Source organism: Podarcis melisellensis, assembly GCF_964234715.1.
Source record: "Podarcis melisellensis genome assembly, chromosome: 4".
NCBI classification, from domain to species: Eukaryota; Metazoa; Chordata; class Lepidosauria; order Squamata; family Lacertidae; genus Podarcis; species Podarcis melisellensis.
The window spans coordinates 42,629,713-42,655,264 of NC_138531.1; the positions used below are offsets into that span (position 1 = coordinate 42,629,713).

The window sequence follows — 25,552 nt, forward strand, 5'->3', positions numbered from 1 at the left end:
CCATTTTTCTTCTGGCCTTATTTGCCTCTCTTCTGTCGAGCACCTAAATATTTCTTAATTGAACCGCTCATCCTGCGCCCCTCTTATAGCTGTTTAATAGATTAACTCATCTGTGCCAGCTTCAAATTTCAGATTAAAATTCCTTCATCCCGAAGGCAGCATTATCAGGTTGTTGGAGGCTGTTTTCAAACCTTGGTTTTGAATAGCAGCGGCTCTGCATTAATTTAACCACTAAGCTAATAAGTAGGTTTCGTTTTGTTATGCTAAGCTTTATTGCTTTTCTTTTGATCAGAATGGTGTTGTTGAGCAAAGCAGCAGACAAGGCATTCTTTGATGAGGGAATTAGTGCTCTATTCTTCCTCTATTATTCATAGCACAGTGGAATATGTAAGTACCTGAGGGTGTCAAAGGAGAGCAGGCTCTATTGCAAAGTGTTCGCCTTGTTTCTCTCAATAGCTGACTATGAGATGATAAACTGCTTAATACACTGCACTAATTGGATGAGAGCAAAAAGAGATGGGAATTAAGGCAAGGCAAAAAGAGAAAGTGCTACCAGCCTTCATTCACTCTTTCACCACTTTAACAGCGCCAAAGGAGGCACAAGCTTTCTATAAGCAGACTAGAGGTTTTGTGCAGAGATAAAATGAACCTGTTAGTGGATTCAAGTAATACACTAATTATTGCACAGTATAAATACCACTACTGGTTTTATAACATGAAGGTAAACTTCTTTTGAGACGGTTATAGGATTGCTTGGCAGTAGTATAGATCCTAATAAGGGACCAGAGTAATAACCCCCCTGGATTAACAAAATTGCTGCTTGCAGAAGTATGATTCCAGCTTTTACAAAGATTTCTGCCGAATGAATAAAAATGACTGAGTGACATTTCTTAATGTGTAATGGATTGATAATGATTCCCTTTTCTTTAAAGTAAAATATGCACTTCAAACTCTACTGTTAATCATGTCCAGGGGCAAATGTTCTTTTTCCATAAAAATATTTTTGTACCTATGGTTTTTTTTACAATCCAAAATATATATGTGTATAAGATGCTGTCAGTTAAATGTATGGTTATTTGGAAGAACTGCAGTGGGTTCATAAAAACAAACATGCTGAAGAGCCCACCGTGTGTGAGTGTGAACTGAAGGGAGGAGAGTCCACCTGCCAGGCCTTTGCCATCCTATCTCAAAAGTCTTCCAGAAGAGTCATCTTGTGGAAACATCAGCCCACATTCCTCCTCTGGTGGGTAAACTGGACTCTCTTACAGACTGGAGAAGCCTGGGTGCATTGTGATCTAGTAACCTCAACTTTAGATTCCCCCTTGCGCATTAGCACGGTTGTTAGGTTGGGTTGCGCAATGTATGTCTACATAAAGCCAGCTTCATCATACAAAATTTGAGTGAACATCCCATGCACAGAATTTTGCAGGATGCTATGTAGTTGAATGCAGTCCCACCCATATTCAGGGACGGATTGTCTTAGCTAGTCCACCAGATCAACGAATGGGAAACAGCACTGCCACATCCACTCCTCACGGCTGAAGAAAACAATACCGTGATTAGGAGCCACTCCTGCTGTTTGCAGCCCAAGATGCTGCCTCGTGTGAGGGGGGGGATGCACCTCCCACAGGATGTTCAAGAAAAAGGGCGCGGGGGATGCAATTTGAGGTTTCTAGCCAGCCTGGTCCAGCTTCGGCTGTCATTTTGTTATTCTTAAACAGAAGAAGTGAAATGAGGGTTCGGGTTCGAGGGAAGGCTTGGCTGCGGGGGAGCCTCCCTCACTTCTTTGGCGCCAAAGGCGGCTTCCATTAATGAGCAGATCTTCACAGCTGGATGAAAACGAGAACACCTCAGCCATCCGCCAGGCGAGCTTCTGGTGGTGGGTCCCGTCCTTTTTTTCCCAGGGCAGCCCAGCTTTCAGGGAAGGAAAAGGTCGTAGGCTTCTGGGGCGGCTTTGAGGCCTTGTCAGGCGTGATATCCCACCCCCACCTCTTAAATATATATATATTTATCTATATATAGGGGAGCTCGCAGGAAGTCCGGGGCTCCCTTGAAAAGAAAAAGCCCGCGCGAGCGAGCAAGCGAGAGAGAAATCGCCGTCGCCCAAGCGCCCCCCGACCCAGCTGGGAAGCCTAAATAGGGGGCCTTTCGCTCGGGGTTTGTTTGCAGCCGCCGAATGACACGGGATTAGGAGGTTTGTAAACCAGGGGCGAGGGGGGCTTTCAATGGCCCGGCCATGTAATCCTCGGAGGTAATTTCACGCGATTTGCTTCTGCTCCATGGCAGGGTCAAATGAGAGGGGACGAGAAACGGCTCGCCAAAGGAGGGATCAGGCGGCCGGCGGAGAAGGGGGCGCGGGCGCGCAGGAGAGCCCGGCAGCAGCTGCCTCCGCCGCTCAGCGCCAAACCCGAGGCGCAGAGAGAGAGAGAGGAAGGGAAGGAGGGAGGGAGGGAGCAGACAGACAGACAGGGAGAGAGACTCGTCGGTGCGCACACCAAAGCAGCAACGCGGCCCGGACCTGGCTTTCTTTTTTCAAGCCGGAAGCCAAGGCCTTGGCGAGCCGCCGTCCAGGCCTCGTCCCAGTCCCAGCCCCACCTCGCCTGCAGGAGGGAGGCTTGGACGCCGGGGATCTCGCCCACCGGATCACCAGTCGAGAAGTGATCCGGTGGAAGAGCGCACCATCGCCACCATCTCCGCCTGGCAAGCCCACCCCCCAACCTAGGTGGTCCGATGGTGGTCCAGGATACCACCGAGGCTCCCACCCTCTGGTCAAGCACGATCACCCTCCCTCTCTCTTTCACCTTCTCTGGCTGGAGCAGCGGAGTTGCAGCACCTTCCCTGTCCCTTCCCCCGCCCGCCCGCTTCCCTGGAAATGGCCGTGAGAAGACAGCTGCTCGCCTTGACCCAGTAAAGAGGACGCCACATGCAAAGCCAGTGTGCAACATTCGGGATTCCTGTTGCTTTAGGCAGCGGGAAAAAAAAGAGAGGCGGAGGCGAGTCGCTTGATCTGGTCAGATAAGGAACCAAACCATTTTGGCCATCAAAAGAATGAAACGGCGCAGATGCGCTACCGCCACCCCCTTTTTTGTACAGAACGATCCTGCGCGCTTTTACTCGGAAGTCAGTCCGGTGTTCCATGAGCATTACTTACAGGGTAGAGGGCACAGCACTGCAGCTTTACAGCACAAAATTCTGCCCCCCTGGAGGTTTGCTCCCAGTCTAAGTGTGCACAGGATGAGCAGCCTTGCAGTGCCACCCTATGTATGTTTACTCATCAGTCAGTCTCCTCTGTTGTCATTCCTTGGGAAATGGACATAGGCTACAATCCTACACCCAGAAAACCCCAATGAGCTCAGTGGGATTGAATTCCCAGTAGATCAGGAAAAGATTTGTGCTGCCAACCTGTTACCTGCCCACAGCTGTCAGCCTGTGTCTAGGCCAATTTTCCACATCCTGGTGCTCTCCAGATATTCTGGACTACAGCTTCCATGAAGGCACCAGGTTGGGAAAGGGGGAGTGTCTTTTAACATTAAAACCAATTTGGGTTAGGGGGGAAATAATCTTGCCTAGAAAGCTTGTGAAAGTAATAAAATCTTTTCATTTTTTCCATTTACATACTTTTTTAGGCATCTATCAGACAAATATCTGTAAAGCTGGAGAGTTCAATCAAGTCCTTGGTACGCTAGCCCTCCCCCACCTTGGTGCTGAAGCACAATTTACTTCCAATGACGCTGCATCTCCAGGTATCTTTTCAAATTCTTCATAAATGTATATATATATATTTTATTTTCTATGGGTGACACTTTTCCACTTGGTCGCAAGGGAAAGTGAGAGCAATAACAACATTACACAAAAGCACTGTACCGACGTCCTGTCTCTTTTTTCGACTCTCTTTCCCTTTCTCTCTCTCTCTCTCTCTCTGGTTTCAGGAACCTCTACAGTTAATAAGTTAAATAAAGGGTTTGTACATAAATATTTGTCTAGGGACCCTATGATATCTACAACACAGTAAGAATCTACAGAAATGACAAACTTGTACAAACACTACACGGAGTGCAATTGTTATATAACATTTCAAATATACAAAGCTCTGGGTTGCTGTGTTTCTTTTTTTTTTGCTTTTTCTTATTTTTTTTAATAACAATGGTATGTACAGAGCATCACAGTTTAGTGACTTCTTTTTTTAAAACAGTCCATATTCTAGCACTGTTATTTTTCCCTTTGGTTTGCTATAAAACCCTTGGTTGGTGTGATGATAGGAGGACCCCTCCACACACAGACAAAAAAAGAAAAGGAAAAGGAAAAGACCAGACTCTCTCCCCGATCCCACCCCGATCCCCCTTTGCCTTATTAAGTGCACCGGTTCGTTTTAACACAGCATCGCATCATTGGCTTCCTTTTGGCCTGGCCCAAGCAGCATCCTTGGTTTCGACGTCCTCCCAAAGCTCCTCTTAAGATCGGCCCAGGGTGACAAGACTAGATGTGGCGAAGGGAGAGAGAGGGGCGTGGGCTGCGCCGCCACGTCGTACCTGCCCACGCGCCCCGCTCCGAAAGGTCCTCTCTCCTTTCTCCTCCTTGGGATGTACTTGGGTGTTCAAGAAACGGAATGACATTGGGGAAGGGGTGGCGGGTGCGTGGGGTAGTCCCAGCCAAGGAGCTTCTGCTGAATGGCCCGAGGGAAGCATGAAAAGCAGGAGCCTGGCTTGCTCCGAGTACCGAACCGGAGGAGAAGCTCTCCGCCGCGGATCCTCGGTCTCTCTTTGTATGTGTCTGTCTTGCTTCTCGCTCTCCCGTTTTGGTCTTGGGTTTCGCTCCTCCGCCAGGCGATCTCTGGCCGGCCTCGCCCCGCCCCGTCGGGGCTGCTTAGCACACCTCTTTGCCCGTGCTGTTCCCGGGGAGGATGTTGAGCTGCGTCAACTGCGCCGCGTGCTCCTTGGCCTTCAACCGCAGCGCCGCGATGCTGGAGGCGCGCCGGTCCGCTGCCGCCGTGGCCGGATCCGAGAGGCCGCCCGACTGCACGGCGCTCTCCACGCTCGGGGCCGGCTGGCGCAGCAGGGCGGCCGCGGTGGACGCGCTCGTCAGCGGGGCCATGGTGGAGAAGAGCCTGCAAGCCAAGAGGACACAGGCCGGGCGGTCAGGGCCGGGCTGACAGTGCGAGGCCCACTCGCCTCCGCGCGCGCTTCGCCCTGGCCCGGAAGAGGGGGTGGCGACCAGGCGAAACCCCCAGAACCCCGTGTCACTAACAAGAGCGCGCCTACATTGCATCATCCGCGCCAGGCTGCTTTTAAAACGGGCCTGCTGGACTCCAGCTCCCATCAGGCCCAGGGAGTGTGGCTCATGGGCGCTGTAGTCCATTCAAGGGCAAACCCACTTTCAAAGGCAAGGAAACAGGCCTCCGGAGGGCTCTCAACTTCCGCTTATACAATTTAAGGCGGAGAAAGCCCAACCCGCGACCCTCCGCATACAGTTGAGACTACAATTCCCACTACTACTGAGCGTTGCCGGGGGGCTCATGGGCTTTGTCGTTTCACAACTTTATGGGGAGCGTCAAGTTGGCTACCGCAGAATTATAGGGCTGCGAGTGAAAGAGCGGCCAATCCCAACCGGGGCAAATGCTGCAACAGCCGCATGCTCTTTATATATTTGACCAGTGCTTTTATACCGCCCTTCACCCTGTCTGGATCCCGGGGCGGTGTGCCAAACAAGGTCCCGCCTCTTTTCCCTCCCGGGCCTCGATTCGAATCCCGGGTTTTCCAAGCTTAAGGTCTGGCCGGTTCCTACTCGCGGCCCTTCTCGGGGCAGCATAAGCCAGGCGGGGTTGGAAGAGAAACGCCCAGTCAACGAGATTGTCTGTAAGGCGCCTAATCCTCTCCCATTTGCTAGTGACAGGAGCTCGCTGGCAGCCGACGCTTGAGCCTGCGACTTATACTGTGATCAGAGAGAATAATATTTTTTAAAAAAACTATTGCTAATAATAAATAGTAGTAACAATCGAGACTTTTAGGTGATGGCTTTTCTCCCCGATGAAGTTTTCCTCTCCCGCCACTTCCATCTCCCCCAAGCTACAGCGGTGGTTCTTTACGCTGCCTCCGCGGGCTCTTTCCCCTTGTCCTTCACGTTCGCTTCTCGGGCGCCCCTCCCCTTGCCCTTCCGATGTCTATACTTTCCTCGGCCCGCCTTATTAGAGGTCCTGGATGCCCGAAGCGGTGTCTGCCGCTCGGCTCCTTCGCGGGGCGGATGCCCACGCCCAGCAGGGTGCGCCGTCCCTGTGGATTTCCGCACAGTGGAATGCCAATTATTCTCCGGCAACCCTAGCATCCCGGCTCAATGACACAATCTTGGAAATGCCTTCCCCTCTAGTTTTCCTTCCTTACCTCTCCCCGGAGCAGCCGCTCTGAAGAGAGCAACTGACCCCCTTGACTGGCACGTCGAGATATACAGACTCTCTATTAACCAAGGAGGTGATTATTGACATCATCACGGCTAGGAATTGAACTGTGGGCCTGGAAGGCAACAGGGGCTACATACTAAGCCCGGAGCCGCCTAAGCTCCCGGACTGCGGGCTGGCTGGCTGGCTGGCGCGGGGAGGGCCTTGGGGAGGATTACTTGGGCGCAGGGAGGGGGGATCCCCGACTCTCTGCTCCTGAAATTCTTCGCGCAGCTCAGCCCTGAAGTGGGACGGTCTGCATCTTGCTGCTCTCTTATAGGCTACGATTTCCGAGGGTGTTTTTCTTTTAAAAAAAACACAAATAGCAAAACGGGGAACCCTATATGCACAGTGGCTTGGCTTTTCAGAAGGCAGTTTATGGAAGGTGAAAAGCTTTCCTAAAAACTTCGCATTTTAAGAGCAAGATGGAAGCGCGAGGAGGAAAGTCTCTGCTTTCCTCTTCTGCACTACTTTCTCGCTCTCTTTTTTCGTCGCCTGCCTATTTTGATCGCACAGCCTATTAGCCAGGCAGTTTAGTAAGCATTTTACAACTCATTTTTCAATCTGATGGGGGGCGCAAGGGGAGGTAGCGCAAGGGCTCCGGCTGATGCAGCCAGAGAGAAGCGCTCCATGTGTAGAATCACGGCGGCAAGTAGGGGGCGTGACAGCCCCGTAGCCGTCTGCCTGCCTTGAGGGAAACTGAGTCACTCGGGGGCTTAGGGGAAAGGCAGAAACGCTTTCGTTGTAGCTGGGCGGCTCTCGCGTTCCCCCACGACACAAAACTAAATTTTACTTGGATTTTCCCCAACCCTCCTCCAACACATAATTGTGTTAAGTGGCGTCTCGCCTGCGATGAATCTATCTCTTCTTTGTTCTCATCAGTAGAGACATCACTGCAGTTCTTTTGCCTTTCCATTTTCAACCTCTCTCCGGCTTCCATAAATCCCGACAATGCTTTTTTGTCTCTTTATAATTACCTATTGACTTCTTTAAATTAATTGTTTGGTTATTGTTTAAAGAAAGGTAGTTGCAGTATCATTTATTTTATCCTTGACTAACAAGCCTGGTTTTCCGTTCAGGTGTAAACTAGACAGCCAATATCTCTAGTCACTGCTGTGACTTTTCAGTGGATTTAAGTTGTCTTTATTCATTTTTTAAACAGCTTTCTCGATTTCATTTTATGCCTTTATGTGTCTATTTAGTGCGGGATCAAATATCAACAAAGATGAAAGGTAAAATGAATGTGTTAAAACGCACGTAGACCATTTTAAAAGTTAAGATTATTCTAATAAACGGACTGTCATCCAATCACCTAAATAATATTATGTGGCCAAGCCATCTAGCTAGAAGAAAATCTTACGAGTACCTTCCAGCCAGTGTGCTTAAGATCATGGTCTAAATGCAAATGCCCGTGACTGGCCTTTTCCTTTAAAGTTATCTCTATCCATTTAGGGAACAGGAGGGTACCATGAGCTTTGCACACATTATTATTATTATTATTATTATTATTATTATTATTATTATTATTATTATTCCCAACTCATACGAATTCCATATTCTAAAGACTGGGGAACTATACTTGCAACCCAGAAGCAAAGCGACTGAACTATTGCATCCTGTCCACGCATGGACATCTTTAGGTCCTTGTTGTCAGCACAAGGGAGGAACCTCTCCAGCGCCACCTAGCCCCTAAGTGCGGGAGTTAGGCCCAGCGAACACTGAAAGGAACTTCTGAAGGTCTGAGCGGGAAGCGTCTCAGGTCCCTCGAAGTTTTGAAGCAGAAAAAGTTCCACCACTCCTGCGCCAGGTCTAGAACACGACCAGACAGAGCCTGCTGGATGACGCCAATGAATGGCCCATGATCTAGTCCTGTGGGAGACAGAGCCACTCTCCCTTCCCATGCCTTCAGAAGCACCGCTGCACCTTCACGCGCGGGGCCCTCCGCGCACAACCCGCGCCCAAATCTATATAATACCAGGCAGGCCAAGATTTGCCTTCGCCATTCCCACCCTCAGGATTCCCTCGAGGCCCCGCCCACTTCGACATCGAAGCGTGCCTTACGCATGCGTACTCGGGAGGAAGCCCCGCCGCGGCACGTGCGCGCATCGGTAACGGTCTTCTAGTTGACAGCGGGGGGGGGGGGGGAGGAGGTTTAGGCCGCGCCTGCTTCAAGTTTACCTGCCGAAGGCGGGGCTGATGAAGGCCGGGTGTCGGAACACGGCCGCTCCCAGGAAAGTGCTGAGGCCTAGCGGGGTCCCGCCGGGGGGCAGAGCTGCCGAGCCGGGAGGAGGAGGCGGCAGGCTGGGGAAGGCGGCGGCGGCTGCAGCGGCTGCGGCGGCGGCCGTCCAGGCGGAGTCGAGAGCTGGGTGGTGAGGAGGGAAAGGACTAGCATCAAGGTAGGGACTGAGCGGGTGAGACGCCGACAGGGGCCCAGGGAAAGGCAGGCCGGGCGGGTGGCTCTGGGCGCCGGCCTTTTCCCTCTTCCGCCATTTGGCTCTCCGGTTCTGGAACCAGACCTGGAAGCCAAAACATAAAACAAGGGGGTGGGGGGAGGGGGGCAAGGCGGTTAGTCAAGCGCGGCCCTCGCGGCAGCCCAGAGACGACGACGACGCCTCCTCTTCCCCCTCCTCCTTCTCCTCAGGGAAGGCCCAGCGCAGGACCTGGGCCTAAGCGCCGCGCACATCCTCGGGCTTCCGTGGCGGTTCTGGAGCAGCCATCGTCTGAAACTACCCAGCGCTCCTGCCCAAGGAGAGGCCCATAGAGGAAAGGGAAGCAAGGGGAAAGGGAAGCAAGGGCCTCTGGCTTGGCAAAAGAGCGCCCACTTCTCTGCGCCCAGACCCCATTTTGCCTTTCCTCCATGTCTTCCGTGCCTGCCAGATCGGTGGGCGAGGACGTCGAAGCAAATGGTTTGAGCAGAGGGGTGGGAAGTTTCACTGCTGAGCATGCAGACCCAAAATGGGACAGAACTACGTGACAGTGACATCACAAATCAGTTTTCTCCCCGTCTTCCTGAGTGTCCCCCTCACGGTAGAAATTTAGAAGGCAAGCTCCTCGCTGGCAGAGACCTGCCTCTCTCTCTCCCGCCCCCAGTCCCTGGGAATCTGTAAAAGCGCCATGCAAATAGATGGTGCCCTATTGGAAATAAAGACAATAATTAAACGCACCCTGTTTCGCTCATATCTGGTGGTGACCTTAAGGTGGATCCAGCCCTTGGCCTGGCCAAGGCAGGCTTAATACAGATCTATTTATTCTTAAGCTGGAGTGATCGATCAGCTTGAGCAGGCTCTGACTAGGCTGGGCTTCCTGGGCTACAGGTAGAAACACACGCAACAGCTCCTTCTTAAGCGGCTGCCTTTCTGCAAGACGCACCTTCATAATACATAATACAACCAATGCGACTGCATTCAAGCAACCTCGCCTAATGTTCTCCTATTTTCTTCAAAAGCTTCCACGTATACAGCCTTTTCAGCGGGTTCTCCCCCCCTACACCCCGCCTTTTCTCAACTCCACTGTTTGACAGACAGTTGAATGTTTTCGCCAGCCACACACGCTAAACATCATGTTTTCTTTTATGACAATTTTAAACCCATGCCTTCTTAGCGGCACTTAAAAGGCTCTAACGCTAATTTCCCAGTCCGTGCAAATTATTTTTCATTATTATTATTGTGGTTATTACGCCATCTCCGCAGCCACCCACACTCAGAGCCGCCACCAGAGCCGTTCTCGGGGAGAACGCTCACATTTTGCAAAGAGCTCTGGTCTTTTCAGCGGGGGGAGATGAAAAGCAAAAGGGGCAGCAATAAACAAGCTTCCCTCCCCTTTCCTAGTTATTAATAAAAACAGGGAGGGGTTCTCTATATATTCATATCAGCCATCGACATCTTTCTCCAGTTTTGGAGCCAAAGCGCTGAAATACTACCGAAAATATATCCCTCTCCAAATGTGGAAAGGAATAAAAACGGGAGGGCTACTTTCTAAAATCTAAACAGATTGACAATGCAACCCCATAGGTGTATGCTCAGAAGTAAATCTCACCGAGTTCAATGGGATTTACTCCCATGTGAGGATATATAATAGGATTGCAGCCTCGGCTTCCATAGGAGGCAATTATTTGGAAATAGGTTGGGGAAAATGAGAAAGAGAGCCACATATTCGGGGGGAGGGGGGCAGGGAGACCGGGACCATCTTCTCGTTTGTGTTGCTCCACTCGCCTCTAGGAAGGTCCCAGCGCAGCCAGCTTAGGAGCTGCGGCTCAAGGCAACGGCAAACGTGGCGTCTCGGCGCGTCTTTTCCGTTTCCAACTCAATTAGCAACTTGGCTCCACTGCAAATTCCCCCTCTCTTATTGAATTAATAAGTTTGAGTACACCCAAAGGTAAACCGAGGGGCTCTAATAATTCATATTCCCCTTAATTACATCTTCTCCACTGAATAGGGAGGGAAGGGAGGGCGAGAAAGAAAAGGGGGGTTGTCTCTGTCTCTCTCTTAGTTATTTAACTTTCCCACGACTCATTCCCCTGAGCTGAAAATCCTGATTTGCTGTCACATCTCTGTTTGACAATGGAGAAATGTGTCAACAGAAAGGAGGGGACCGGGCTCTTCATTAGCCCCTCTAATGCGAGAAGCTGTTGTGTATTAAATGAGCCATATGGAATTTATGATGCTTTCGCCGCGCCTGACTTTCAGTGTAAAGTGATTTGCGCGGAGGCAAAAGGCCGCCGCCATCTGTCGGGGGGTTGGCCGAAGAGGGGCGAGTGGAGCGCCTGGCTCTCCGCGCTGCGTAGCCTCCAGGCTCGGGGTGGGGGAGCAAACACCTTCTAATAGCATTGCACCGTCGAGCCAAAAACAAAATCGAGGAAATCAAATAGCATTAGCTGACTCTCTTCGGGCCAAGCGGAGAGGAAACCAAACAGCCCCTCCCTGTTTGCTCGAGCGCCAAAGTGCCCTTTGATGGAGGCCCGATGGGCCATTTGAGAGCGCAGGCAAATACCTGCTTCTCGCTGCGTTGGGCTGACAACCACAGCTAGTTCTTTCATCGGGGTGGGGGTGGAAAGGGGGCAGAAGGAAAGCTGCTGGGGGCTTGCCCCCCCCTACAGAGCCGGCACGAAATTAACTGGTTTCAACGAGGGAAAGGGCAGACTGGCACCCATCACCCAGCCTTTGGTCTTAATTTGGGGGTGTGGGGGGAGGAGAGAAGGAGCGAGCGCCTGTTTGGGTTCAAGGGTCTTAAACAATATTTCCTCTCCCTCCCCACCTGCGGGGACCCCAAGCCCGCCGAGAGAGCGCTCCCAGTCCCCATCGCAGCTGCCCCTGGACTCACCTGCACTCTGGCTTCGGTCAGATCCAGGCGCATCGCCAGCTCCTCCCTGGGAGGGAAACAAGCACAACAAGACACACGCTCAGGTGAGGCCCTGTGAAGCGGGGTAGCGGGAAAGAAAGGGTCCCGCGGCTCACCGCCTTGGTGAAGGCTACTACTCCTCCTTCCTTCTTTGCCCATATAGGGGAGAGCCATCCACATGCAAAGTCCCAAACAAGGCCAGTTTCCTACCCTTCGCTCCAGTTCCTACTGGCACTGACGCTGGATCGCCCCGGAATGCCCCCAATACCCCCACTCCCCGCAAAAAAAATAATATCCCAAACCAGGAAGCGTTTCACTCTCCACATCCTGAGAAGGCTAGCTTGAAATCGGGTGCACAAATCAGACTAGGGGAAAAAACCTCCCAAGTTTCTTGTTTTGATCTGCGTGTCCCTGTCCCTCCCCCCCCCCAAAAAAAACCCCTTTCCTCCCGTTGTTGTTACGAAGCGGGAAATGTTTGAAGGAAGTGAAAAGAGGAAAACTTGCGAGCGGGGGCTTTGACAGTCTGCTGGGAAGGGCCGCGACCCCGGCCAAGGCCCGCAGCCCCGCGCGCCGGAGCAAGGCTCCCCCCTCCAAACGCCGCTCCGCGGCACAGAGGAGATCCTTTGAGCTGCAACGCGAGCCCTTCATTGCGATTATTATTGCAACAATTAAGGCAAATCGGAAACCATTACTATGTTAGAAAACTGCTTATAATCTGTTTACCTCGAATATGAGAGCTCCCGGGATAATTGGCTCTCCCTCCGTTAGGAAGAAAAGCGCCGCGCTGGCCAGAGAGGGAGCCTGGCCGGGCTGGAGCGGAAGAGCCAGCTCGCCCTTGCCCAGCTCCTCCAGACTGCCAACTTTTTCTTTTTTTTTTTTAAAAAAAGAAAGATCTCCAGCCCGAGGGTCTGGCTCCTCACAGAGATGGCCGCACCAAAGCCTCTCTGCCCCGATGTGCGCCATGGGAGGAGCGGCCTGGCTAAACCTCTCCAGCCTCAGCCGGCACATTCCACTTCAAAGACCTTTCCGAGCGAAATCGGAGCATACGCCGGTCGGGCTTCCAGAGGAAGGGCGCTGCCTAGGCAGGCCGTTGCCTTGAGTGGCTGCGAGGCAAAGAAAGGCAGCAGCTTTCGCTCAAGCCGGCAGTTCCGTTTCTTAAGCAAGGGGATCCCGGTGATTTCCTGTGCCACGCCGGCGAAGCAGCGTCTTACGCCCGCTGGCTCCGAAGGAGATTCCAGCAAATGTGCCAAGAAATAAACGCTGCTTCCCATCCCATTTCTACGGAAATACTCTTCCCCACCCCCCATATTAGAGGTGAGGCGAGCCTTGGCTAACGACTTTAACAGTGTAATAAACTGAGTTACGTGGGTCTCCTCGGAAGTAAATCCCACCGGCTTCAGTGGGCTACTCTGTTAAAATGGGGACCGGATTGCAGCCCCAAGGAGGAGTAGAATATGGAAGGGAATTAGGGTCGCTCTTAATAAGAAGCCCAAACGAATCTCTGTATTCTGAGGATCTGTAATTCCTTTCCTCTTGGTAAATAGCAAAACCTTTGCTACAAATATTGCTGAAAGCGACCCTTCTCGGATCCGGATGCGGTAAAAGGAATTCCTCGCAGAAGAGGCTTTGCAGCTCAAAACGAAATTCGCCTACTTATTGAGTGCGTAACCCCGTTAATAGCGTTATGCTCTCCTCTCCTTTTCTCCGGATTGCAAATGGGAGCATTTTAGGAGTACGGGGGAATCCAAAGAAAGGAAAGGATCTGATACCGAGTGATTTAAAAATTAAAAACCCACCAAACCACTTAGGCACAGACTTGCAAACAAAATGGGCATCTGCATTATTGTCATTTTCACTGCAATTAAGTTCGTCTCCCAAGCAGATTTTAGTTAACGGGAGGCAGGGATTTCCCCCTTGAAAGCGCAAATGCAACTTGACACCGCTTTAATTCGGATCAAGCCTGATACACGTCTGATACAGCGCTTCAGGGGAAGACGAACAGCCCGGTTCCTTTCAAAGTAAGCGTGCGCGGTTAGGCTTCTGCTTCAAACCCCTGTAAGGAGCAGACCTCAAGGCAAGGCAGTGGATCAGAATGACTTTCTCCCTCCGGACTCCCCCCCCTTTAAAAAAAATCTTTTTCTTTTTTCTTTCTGGACGGTGCCCAGAAACGTCCTGAACCGGCGGGCGGGCGCTTGGGGCGCCTGCCAAAGCTTTCCAAGCAAGCTGCCATCTCGTCCCATATTTTTAGCCCTCTCAAGCGGAATACTTTGATCTTTTCAAAACTATATCTATCTATATATACGCACGGGGCTTCCCTGCGGCAGGGCAGCGCTCCAGCTTCCACCGAGAGCGCTGAAACTGATACCCGACAGACTAGCCGGAGGATCAAGGCAAAAATAGACCCCGGAGAGCATTTGACAAAGAGGCGGCCAAAACCCACCTCTAACCTGTCCTTGGCCGGCGAACTCGGGCTGAGCCACACAAGCCCCTCTCTCCTCCTATCCGAAGGATGGGGTGTCTGGACTTCTGAGGAGAGGGAACCTCAAAAAAATGACTTTTTCTCCTGGACGCGGAGTGGATTGAATAAAGCCCTGGGACACAACGTGGGGAGAAGGGAATTTCCCACCATATTCTTGTTGTCGTGTACATTTATCCCCAAGTCACAAGGCTTCCGATTCTGCCCGCAGACACCCCTCCGTCGATTTTAATCTTAAGAGTTTATACTGATTGTCTCCTTCCAGCCCCGTCTAACTTGAGCGAAGAGTGGCCAGGGGAGCCGCGCCAGCTGACCTCGCTTTGCGCCCTGGGGACACGCGGCGGAACCCCCAAGTTGGGCAGCTGCCCCCTCCCCTCCCCAACCGCCTCGCCACCTACCTGGTGAAGACGTCCGGGTAGTGCGTCTTCTGGAAGGCCCTCTCGAGCTCCTCCAGCTGGTAGCTGGTGAAGGTGGTGCGGTAGCGGCGCTGCTTCCTCTTGAGCAGCCCCTCCTCGGAGTCGCTGCCGGCCGACAGGCACACGCTGTCCTCGCCGTCCTTGCCCTCCGCCAGCTCGTCGACGGGCAGCAGCAGCTCCTCCTTGGGAGAGCAGCCGTCGGCGCCCTCCGTCCCCGGCGCCGCGCCAGGTCCCCCGACGACGCCGACGGGGCCCCCAGCGGCCCGCCGGGCCTCCTTGGCCTCGGCCAGCAGCTCCTCGTCGTCCTCCAGCTCCTCGTCCAGCTCCTCGGCCTCTTCCTCGTCGTCGTCGTCGTCATCCTCGTCGTCCTCGTCGTCCAGCAACTCGTCGTCTCGGCCGGGCCTGCCGTCGAGGCCGCCGCCGCCGCCTCCTCCTCCTCCTCCGCTGGACAGCTCGTCGAGGGCGGCAGCGGCCCGCGGGAAGGGCGCGTTTTCCCGGTACGACTTGCTGCGGCTGATGCTGACCTGCGGCGCCTGGCTGATCTTGAGCGAGTCCCAGGACGAGGCGCCCGCCTCTACCCGCTCGGCCCTCGCCAGCAGCCGGCCCCCGCCGGGCCCGTAGAGGCGGCGCAGCTTGGGCGGCAGGTGCAGCTCGGCAGCCTCGAAGCCCCCCGGGCTGCCCTTGGCCGGTCCTGCCGGGGAGACGAACACAGACAGACACGCACCCGTCACCGACCCGGCCCGGCACGTTTCGCTGCCGCCCAGCCGGGGGACCCTCGGTCTGCATCTAGGGACTCGAAGCAAAGGGCAGACCGTGCGTGGGGGCCCCCGGTGTAAATACAACCCCCCCATTTAGCCCAGATGCTTTCAACTTTCTAGGCGGGCAGCTACAATTATTTTTGCCAAACCAGGTCGAATCTCTCGACGTCTCCCTTTCCCGTCCCGAGACCAAAATCCTTCACAGAAAGCTCTATCAAAACCCACCCCTGTACGGAGAGATAAATTTGAGGATTGTGTCTGGACGAAAGCAAAAGCTAACTGTTCTCTGCATTAGTTTTTATTCCAACTACTTGACTTATTAACATTACTATTCTTTGAAGTGCGTTCATTAAAAGTCCCCTTCCTCCAGCCGACAATCTGACACCTGTCGGCTTCGTCAAAAGCATTTCCAGCGGCTCTGCGGGCACCCGAAGATCCCCATGCATTGGAAGGCCGGAGAGAAAGAGGCTTAAAATATTTTAAAACTCTGTATATGCGTGTTGGGGGGGAATCGCTTTTTCTCTGTCCCCTCCAAACACATTCTACCCGGAGCCCCACTTCTTTACAACCGGGAGCCCCGCCAAAGGACTATTCTATTCGCCCTCCCAAGCAGGCCTGGTAGCGGAAAGGCGCCGCCGAAGCAGCAACGGAAAAGACGCGCCAGGGACCTGCTGACTTGCCGCCGTTACTTGTCTTCCTTCACCCCACCCTCTCCAAAAAAATAAGAGGAGAGCCCCATTTGGGGCACCACCTCCCTTCTCCCCAAGCAAGCTAAGGCGACCCGGGCGTGCCTGGGATGCAGCTGGTGGTGGGAGGCAAGCCAAAAAAGAGACCCCAAGAGTGGCGGGGAAGCGGAGTTCCTCCCAGTCCGTTTCTGCCCCCTAACCTTCCTGATCGCCTGGGCGGTGGGTCGCCTGCATCTCAGACCCACGCGCCCATCCGCGCCACTTGCAAGGGGGTCTCCGCGCTCTCGGCCCGCTCTCCGGGCGCAGGATTTCCGCGGAGCTCGCTGGAGCTGCCCGGAGAAGCGAAGTTGCCTGGCAGGCCCGCTCGCTCTTTCCTCTGCCCCCCTGGGCTGGGCTTACCTTGGCCGGCCTTGTCCTGCTCGATCCTGCCGGCCAGCGGCGCGAGGCTGGGCGCCGCTCCCAGCAGCCGCATCTTGCACGGGCTCCTCCGGCCCAGGATGCTGTCGATGCAGTAGGACGAGAGCAAAGTTGGCGATTTACTTTTGCATTCGGGCCTGTCGGAGCAGCTCTCCTCCTGGTATTGGTTGCTCATGGCTTGGGCTGGCTGGCCCCTCCCGCGCCGCCGCGCCTGGCCGGGCTCCGGGTGGCGGCGCGTGTGGGCTCCGGGCTCCGGGCTGGGCTGGCACCCCTCCCCCACCAGGCAACGGCAGCAGCGCCGGCAAAGTCGCCCCTCTTCCTGCCCAGGACACTGGGAACAAGTGTAGCGCCTGAGCCGCAATAGCTTGGCTCTTGATTCCCTCTCCTCCACGTGCTGGGAGCCGCGCTCTGATTGGCTCTCTCCAGAGGCTGGGCAGCCTTCGGCTCCCAGCCAAGGGGAAAACGCGGTCCGGAATCCGGAGAGGGGAGGGGGCAGGGAACGGGAACGGGTTGCTTGACAAAAAGTTGGCAGGCTAACTTTCCCTGCCCAGACCTCGTCCTTGCTGGAGCTGAAGGACAGGAAGGGATTGGCGAAGGTCATCTCGTTCAACTCCTCTTCCTTGGAAAAGTTTCCTGCCAACTTGACACTTCCAGGGACGATGAGCCCAAATAATTCAGACTCTACAGTCTTAACTATATTATATAGGGAACGGAGTCTTAACTATGTCATATATTCGTCCCGATCTTCCCAAATAACTTACTGTTCCATTCAAGAAACAGCCCTCCTCCCCTAATTTTGTTTTTGTTTTAAAAGTGGGTTGTTGGGCATTATTAAATTAGTGAGGGATTAACGGGATTAATTATTACTGCATTCCGTTAGTGCTGATCTTCATCAGTCAGCTCTATAATTTTTGATACAAGTGCTACCTAAATAGAGCACAGAGCACTTCTGTCCTGAACTACTTGGAAGTAAATCCCACTATGTTCAATAAACCTTACAGTGTGTGTTTAGGATTGCAACATTAATACAGAACGTGTGTGGGAGTATCTGTACATCGAGTGTGTACAGTACACACACACGCATTCATTCATGTATAAAAATACAGATCTCTCTCTGTAGCTAGAGAGAAATATCAAAAACACATGAGACTGTTTATCAGAAAAAGTTCGTTCACTAACAAATTAGTACAGATTAATTTGCAATGGTGGTCCGTGTGGAAACACATTTTGCGTACAAATTTCGATTTATCAAACGATTAAAGTGAATTGGTACAGAAAAGCCCATCAGCACGAGCGGGCACGATCATAAGGGAGTTTTCAAAAGGACCTAATAGACTTTCCTCGACCGATTCCTCGTTATTTATTCAATCTAGGGTCGTTGTTGCTTTGTTTGTTTGCTTGGCTGTTGCTGTTGTAGTGGATCCAGTATACCTTCGAATGCAAACCGACCAAGATCCCAGAAGAATCCTGTATTTGCCTTCAGAGTGAAGACAGGTCTGTGGCAGATCAGGGATTTGACTGGAATGAAATGGGACCAGACGAGATCAAAAGGATTCTGAGTGGCTGGGACTGAGTCAAAGGCTGAAAGCCTCGCCTGAAGCCGGGAAGGTTTGGCCGGCTGCGAATGCGATGGCATTAAACCCGGGACTATCCTCCAGCAGCCTCTCTCTTTTGAAACCAAGCGGGCTAAGGATGCTTTGATGCTTCCACTGGCACCGGCCTCCTCCAACAAGAGGATAAAAGTGCCAGGTATCTGATCCTTCCCAACGATGGTGGCCGTCCCTAAACCACCCTGATTTCTAGATCCATTTCATTGTCGTTGTTTCTACTTCGAACAAGTATTTTGTCAGGGAGAATTTTCCCCTAGTGTTAAAGCTCGTTCAAGACTGGGGAATAACCCCACGTTGGCATCAGTGGGCCTTCTTTGGCAGGCAGATGCGGATGTGTAACCGTCGGAGGACCGGGATCGGGGCCCAAGACCGCCGTGTGCTCCGTTCTGCTGCTTTTGGAATACAAGATTCCCCACTGCTCTGCGAAGGCAGCGTGAACTGCGGAGGGAGAGCGAGGCAGCAAATAATGGTTACTTTTAAAAAACAAAAAAACAAAAATCCCGGTTTTGGACAAGGGGAATACTCCAGGCCTGATTTTCTTTCTGCTCAACTTTCCTCGTTTGAACGTGTCAAAGAAATTTACAAAGGCATCTACTTGAATCGCTTACACTGGGTATTTAAAAATACAAGGATTTATAATTGGGATCTCTCTCTCCCTCTGTCTCTCTCAAACTGTAATAAACATCTGGATAACTCTTTCAAATGCTAATGTGCCATCGACGTTCCGGAGCTGCCTTGGCAGAAGCGTTTCATCCGCCACTGGAGACGGAGGGAAAAAGGGGCTGGGAAGCGGAGCGGGGCGCCTGCTCCCGGAGGGGGGGAGCCTCCGCGCAGGAGGGTCGTCCCACAACGGGGCCCGGCTCTCGCAGCTCGCCTCGCCCCCGTTGCTTTTGCCCCCGTCCCACTTCTCCCCCTCACAGCGCGGCACTTGCTGTAGAAAGGAGAAACCAAACAGGCTTTCCCTCTGCTTGAGACGGCCCCCCTCTTCTCTCGCCCTGGGAAAGGCAGAGTTTTAAGAAGACCATGAGGATGGGGAGCAGTTAAAGAAACACGAGACCGCCCTTCGTCTTAGTCTCTCGCCATCCTGGTCTTCCCACCCAAACGCACCCGAACAAAAAGCAATCAATGAATAAAATAAGGTTGATTTTACTGCTTCAAGACTGGGGTGGGAGAGGAGGTCTTTATTAGCAGGAATAGTGTTTACGTTTTTTAAGGAGCAGCAGCAACAATGCTGATGCGGATGATGATAATACCAACCACAAGAGCAACAGCCACAATCGGAGTTAATCCCACCTGCCTTTCTCAAGTCTAGAGAAAGAGGTCAAATGGGGGCGCGGAGAGGAGGGCTAAGTCAGAGGATGGGACTGGAAGAGCCAAATCCACCCGGAAGAGCCAAATCCATCCATCCGATCGCGACTTAGAGAGGGAATTTTATTGTTGTGGCCAACCCAAGAAACCAACCGAGGTACCTGGCCACCTATTGGAAGGGCAGGGAAAGCCCCGACCGAGCAATTCCCGCAGCAGGTTGTGCCTCTCTCCGCCTGCGCCTCCACCAGCCCCGAAAAATGCCCCAACCAAGCCAGGCAGAGGAGCACTTATGCTGGTTGGCGTCGCCACTTTAGCTCCGATGCGACACCCTCCCTCTTTCCCTCCTCCTCTGTGTTGGGTTCGCCTTTTCCTTGGCACAAACCCGCCCGAGTGGTGTAGTGCTGTGTCGGAGAGGGAAAGTCCCGGCCTTCCCTCAAGCCCCGCTTTGCCCGGAGATGCTCTGTCCCACGGGGCGACTTCCAGGTCTCGTTTGGCTGGGCGACGGTGGGCACAACACGTCTTCTTGGCTCACAGCCACCCGCTTCTCCCCCTGAGTCTTAGGCAGACTGGGGAGAAATCGTGATCTCGCAACCTGGGGAGACTCGCTCCTCGGCTTTCACTCGCCCCTTTTATTCAGATGCGAAAGCTACTTGGACGGAGAGACCCGAAAGTCCCTGCCAGGGGCTCTCCACAATGCCTTCAGCCTTTGAGCTCCTCCGAGGTCGATTTAAACAAATAAATTGCAGTTGAGCTGCAGGTCTGGGTAACCTTAAGCAGCGCTTCCACTCCCTTTTCGAAGGGAGCCTAAAACAAAAAAATAAGAACACCCAAGCAAAATATACCTCGCTCTGTTTGACCGTTTTTAAAGGAACCACGGTTGTAGTAAGAGAGCGAGAAAGCATAGTTGGAAAGTCGTGCGCTCTTCTCTTCTCAAGACCAACAAGGTTCTCAACTCAAATCAGCCAAACTACCGTGTGTGTGTGTGTGTGTGTGTGTGTGTGTGTGTTGGTACAAAACTGACGTCGTTTGCACCGGGTTTGCTCTCCGCAGAGACGAAGCAACCGTTTGCATGCCACTAATAAATGGATGGCTTTTCTGCGTAAGTAGGACTGGGTGTGGCACTTGATCTGGCATGGACTTTTTAAAGCGCCCCTCCACCCCAAATCTGTCTATGGGACTTTTGCTCCCTCTCCCCGGACCCATTTCTTCTTGGGGAAGGGTAGCTAAGCCCCATGACCCCTAGTGGGGTTTCCCTCCAAATCCTTCCCCGGCTTGGTTCCCGCCAGAAGGGCGAGCAAGCTTTTTGCCGCCCAGATCCTCCGTTCCCCAGGCCTCCTCTCCCCACCCCACGCCTTGCCAACTTCGATGCCCCATCGGAACAAGCGGGGTCCAGTTGCCCCTGGCCCTGGTCCCGGCGGCACAGAGGCCGAGGGGGATTCTTGCCTGCTGTCTGCACCACCGATCTCGCCTCCGCGCGCCTTTGCGTTTCCTTGGCTCTTCTTTTGTCTCTCCCCCTTCTCTCCTTAGCCTTTTAAATAAAAACAAACTTCCCTTCATTGCTGGTCTCCCTTTCCTTGTTCCCTCCTGCAACCTGCTAATTTCACACCGGAGCGCCCTTGTTTCCGGGCTCGGGGGAAGCGAGGGAGAGAGAGAAAAAAACAATAGTGCAATGATCCAAAATGATACAGTCGAATTATAGCAATTAGAGTTCTACTTGGAGGAGAAAACCTTGCTGAGATCAGCCAAACAAACGGATGCCTTGTAAGGATAACAAGTTTTGGGGAGTGACAGGCAGCGCTGAGAAAGGCAGCAGGGCGCCCGCCGGCCCGTTTCCTTCACCCCCCCAGCTCCACTTTCCTCTTCCTTCCAATCTGCCGGGATTCACCTCCTGGAATGGGGCTTCCCACTTCAGCTCCCCCCTAATATGCACACAGGAGGCAGGGAAACGGGATCCCTTCTTCTCTCCTCCCTTCCACCCTTCTTCTCTCCCACCCTCCTCTCCCGTTGTACGTGGCAGGACGCCCCTGCTGCACCGCGAAAAGGCTGACAAACGAGGCGAACATCCGTGCGCCTCGCTCTCCCGCGGGGCCAGGATGTGTCCGGGCGGGCCGCGGAAAAGCAGCGGCGTGGAAAGTCAAGCCTCGGCTGGGCCCAAGCATGTCAGTGATACGCAGTGGCATAGATTACCTTGCAAGTTGCAAGCCCAACTATGCACCCCCCCTATCCATCTAGCGACCGATCTCTCACTTCTATCGCAATGCGCTTCACAGCAAACGGATTCTGGGCTAGTGGGGGGAGCCTTCGTGATTTCAATGCGGTTTTAGACAGGCCTCTCTTGTCGGATGGTGAGAAGAAGCGAAGCCTGAACTTTGAGTTAGGCTAGACCTCTCCACGGCTTGCCTCTGGAATAGGTTGGGTCGAAACCTGGGGGGCTTCCAGGGAAAGTTGGGTGGTGCTGAGCTCTGATCAAAAAGCTCTGCAAACCGTCGGAAGTCGTAACCGACTGAGGACTGCTTGCTTCCGTAGGATTGCAGCATGATAGATCCAGGTCAAGTGCGCAGCAGGTCTCAGCTTGACATCCCCGGCTCCGGTGGGAGTTCCCTTTCCGCCTGGGAAAGTATTTGCCCGTTGGCTCCTTGGACCAAGTCGGAAGGGGTGGCGATGCCGTTGGGAATGTCAGGCCTTGGGGTACCTCGGAGCGCCCATCCTACTTGACGATGTACGGACTGCTGTCGGAGACGAGGAAGAGAACGGGCTCCCCTGGAGTACCGAGTGGACCGGATGCCTGAGCTATAGGTGTTTCCAGGCCCCTCGTTTACACCAGGGGCATGGAGGGTGGCAGTGGAGCGAAGGAAAGGAGAGGGATGTAGCCGGGGTGCCAATGGCTTTGCAGTTGTAAGAGGGATCAACAAAGTCCACGTGCAGAGGGAGGGGTGTTATGACTCCGGAATGGTACCGGACTGCTTTTCCTCCTTAATTCCAAACACATCTGTCCACTCTAAACAAGACAGGAGTATGCCTGCTTGCCATTCTCAGTGCAGCCCAGTCCCTTGCCATACCACTTTACGCACCAGAACCATGGGCGTAGCCACGGGGGAGGCAAGGAGGGGCGCTGCCCCCCAAAATTAAAAAACCAATAAAAATACATAGCAAACTGAGGTTCTGCCCCCCCATCCTGGCTACGCCCATTACCAAATCCATGATCTGTCCAATTTAAGCATCGTTATTCCACTCAATACATTTTCATTTCTCGCTCGTTCCAACCCGAGCAATCTCAGACAATTGTCACTCCATTCTAGACACTTTTATGCCGGGATCTTTCCTCGCTGCTTTGCTGCGGTTTTAGTCTTCGGGGCGCTTGCCTTCCTCTCCGAGCTTTTCAGTGGGATCAAACAGGCCCGCAGTTTAACACGGGGGCCGTTCCATTAAGCCTCCATTTCCGTGTCGCTTTGCGCTTGCCTGGATCAACTTTATTACCCGTGTTCGCTTCTAATACGGAATGGAAAACACCTTTGGGGACCTTTTCCGTGGTCCAGTTTTTAGAGGTCCGGGCGTTTCTTAGATGCACGCATAGAAAGGGCCCACGCGCATCCCTCGCGATTTCATTGCAACGCCGCTCTTTTATGTAGCCACTGCAAATGTTCCAGTTTCTTTCATGTTCGTTAATTTTTCCTAGCATCTCGTTTAGTATCAACTCCCTTCCTCCCCAGCCCACGTGCCCTTTTTAGAAAGCCCAAACAATATTCCATATTGTGCTTCTGCTGAAACTAAGAGCTGGGGATCGTCTGTAAATCACGTGTCAATTGCCCTCCTGCAGGACCGGGGGCACTGGTGACTCCCCAGCGCCTGCTTCCGTCGATTTCGGCCGGGAGGAGATATGTTCGCCCTCTAGTGGACGCGCAGAACTCCAACCTTTCAATCTTGTCGCGCTCTTATAGGACGGAAGTAAACCCGGTGGCTTTGTCTGGAGAAAGAATAAAAGGCAGGAGATGAGACAGAAACCACTTTTAACATGTCTATTAGGCTGCTTGCTTGCCTAAGGGTTGCCGTGTCAGTTCGAGTGGATGAGGATAAGGCAGGTTCAGATCCCTGCTTCTACATAAAGCTGATCTAATATTTCACTTTAACCTCCCCAAACGCTAGTAGTGAGAGTGAGATGTAGTTTGTTGCAGGAAAGCTAATGATCAAATTATGTCTCAAGTAAGGCTGCCATCTCTTTTACTGAAATCAAGGAATTCCATATTTTCTAATTTGTTTGTTTCATATTAACCATTGTGATATAGCTGCATTATAACAATGCAGGAGTCACTCCAAGAAAATGTTTGATTTCCTCCAGGAGCCCTACATTGCCATTCCCGGCTAAAACCTCCTCCTAGACGCAGCAGGTCTTTCCGTGGAGGAACAGGCAAGGAATAACTGCTTCTGAAGAAGGGGGGGTATAGAACCCAAATGTGTTGGGCTCATTTCAATTAACTGTTTCCTAGCACCTATTGAAGCCGTCTGTTTTCTGGTCTTTGGTGGTAACTCACCCACCCTAGTTAATGTTCAGAATTATCCTCTCTAAATCAATGGAAGCAACTCCTACCCAGAATTTCTATGCAGAATTTCTATGCAGTGAGGGAGGGAAATACAAGACAGTATTGAATGCAGTCTGTGAACACTCCATATATATGGCCAGTTCACTCATTCTACATGTTGAATTACCATTGTTATAAACAATTTAGCTGGTGTTTTATGTGCTTGCTTAAGGTCTTAAAGGTGATTGGGCTGTGGGGGAGATGATATTGCTCTGGTTCTTACAAGGTATAAGGTGTAGCTACAACGAACACTTAAAATGCACTGTTTCATTTTAATTTCATTTTGAAATTTAATGCTGATTCTGCCCAAGCCTGGGGTTTTGAACCTTGCTGTTAATTTTAGCCCCATTCTCCAAACTGGCTTGTGACTGGCAACAGTTGTCCCTTCATGTAGTTTATGTTCTATGGGGCTTGAGGTACCAGATGTAATAGAATTGGGCTTGGCTAGCAATGGCAGATTTGTCTGGGGGAGGGCCAGAAGTTGCACATTTGAATATTAGTACTAGAGATCTCATCTCAAACTTGGGGGGGGGGGAGGCCAGTGTTTGTGCTACCTCTAGCTCTTTAAACAAAGAGCAAAAAATTGTGGGGAGACATAAAGGAGGAGAGGGATTTTTGGTTTCTAAAGAGCTAAAGGAGGGTCTAGAGGTGGACCAAGAAATTAAATGGAAAAGGACATGGAGAGAACACAAGTCTCTGGAAAACAGGCACTGAAAAAGAAGCATTTGATATGCCTTCGCATCTCAAACGTTTTTGAAGACAGGTTTATTTCCATCTCTATGGTGAGCTAATTGTATAATAGACCAAGTAATTATATAATTTATTTCCTATTCCTGTTTTAAATATCTCAAGGAATTGGGATGCTGCCTTTGGGGAGAGTGCAAAGAGTAAGGCATAAAGGTTATAGCTAATGAGCTATCTGTAATGAAACACTGTTTGTGTTTGTGTGTGTGTGTGAGGTTACAAGTCTTAAACATGGTTCCCAATGGTGCAAGTAAGCCTGAAAAAGAAATGAGTAGATTTACTGTTATGTTGCCTGAGGTATACTTTCTTGATAAATCCTTGGATCTCAAAACAGAGTTTCCCAGGAAAATCCACCATAGGTAATAAGTTGATGAAAACATGTATTACATTGCTTGCAATACTAAGGCATCATTCAAACTGTGGTCCTTATAAAACAACCTGGTATGGGGCCATAATGGGACACGGGTGGCACTGTGGACTAAACCACTGAGCCTAGGGCTTGCCGATAGGAAGGTCGACGGTTCGAATCCCCATGACGGGGTGAGCTCCCGTTGTTCGGTCCCTGCTCCTGCCCACCTAGCAGTTCGAAAGCACATCAAAGTGCAAGTAGATAAACAGGTACTATTCCGGCGGGAAGGTAAACGGCGTTTCCATGCGCTGCTCTGGTTTCGCCAGAAGCGGCTTAGTCATGCTGGCCACATGACCCGGAAAAACTGTCTGCAGACAAATGTCAGCTCCCTCGGCCAGTAAAGCGAAATGAGTGCCACAACCCAGAGTCATTCGCGACTGGAGTTAA

General features: G+C 52.2%; 1 protein-coding gene and 2 long non-coding RNA genes across 4 annotated transcripts in view; 2 read left to right on the plus strand and 1 right to left on the minus strand.

Annotated features, from left to right (window-relative positions):
* The first annotated feature begins 1,984 nt into the window (after nt 1–1,984).
* LOC309368730 lies at nt 1,985–4,303 on the plus strand. The gene is made up of 2 exons (XR_014167914.1): nt 1,985–2,194; nt 3,627–4,303. It is a non-coding gene; the product is annotated as an uncharacterized lncRNA (long non-coding RNA).
* On the minus strand, nt 3,745–17,160 carry ARX (aristaless related homeobox). The gene is made up of 5 exons (XM_081908989.1): nt 16,500–17,160; nt 14,639–15,347; nt 11,747–11,792; nt 8,606–8,943; nt 3,745–5,104 (listed from the first exon to the last, which is right to left on the minus strand). The coding sequence occupies exons 1-5, from the start codon at nt 17,116–17,118 to the stop codon at nt 4,864–4,866; spliced, it is 1,953 nt and encodes a 650-aa protein (XP_081765115.1). The 5' UTR covers nt 17,119–17,160; the 3' UTR covers nt 3,745–4,863.
* Nucleotides 8,706–25,552, plus strand: part of LOC309368711 — a 544,492-nt gene continuing 527,645 nt past the window's right edge. For both annotated transcript variants that reach the window (XR_014167882.1, XR_014167883.1), the window contains exon 1: nt 8,706–8,823. This is a non-coding gene — a long non-coding RNA (uncharacterized lncRNA). The remainder of the gene's footprint in view (nt 8,824–25,552) is intronic.

Excerpts from the sequence above, each read along its gene's own strand:
- ARX (XM_081908989.1), bottom strand. The coding sequence starts at position 17,118 with ATGACCTTCGCCAATCCCTTCCTGTCCTTCAGCTCCAGCAAGGACGAG. Across the intron at positions 8,944-11,746 it reads TGACCGAAGCCAGAGTGCAG|GTCTGGTTCCAGAACCGGAG; the intron begins GTGAGTCCAGGG and ends TTTGGCTTCCAG. Across the intron at positions 5,105-8,605 it reads ATCAGCCCCGCCTTCGGCAG|GCTCTTCTCCACCATGGCCC; the intron begins GTAAACTTGAAG and ends CTTGGCTTGCAG.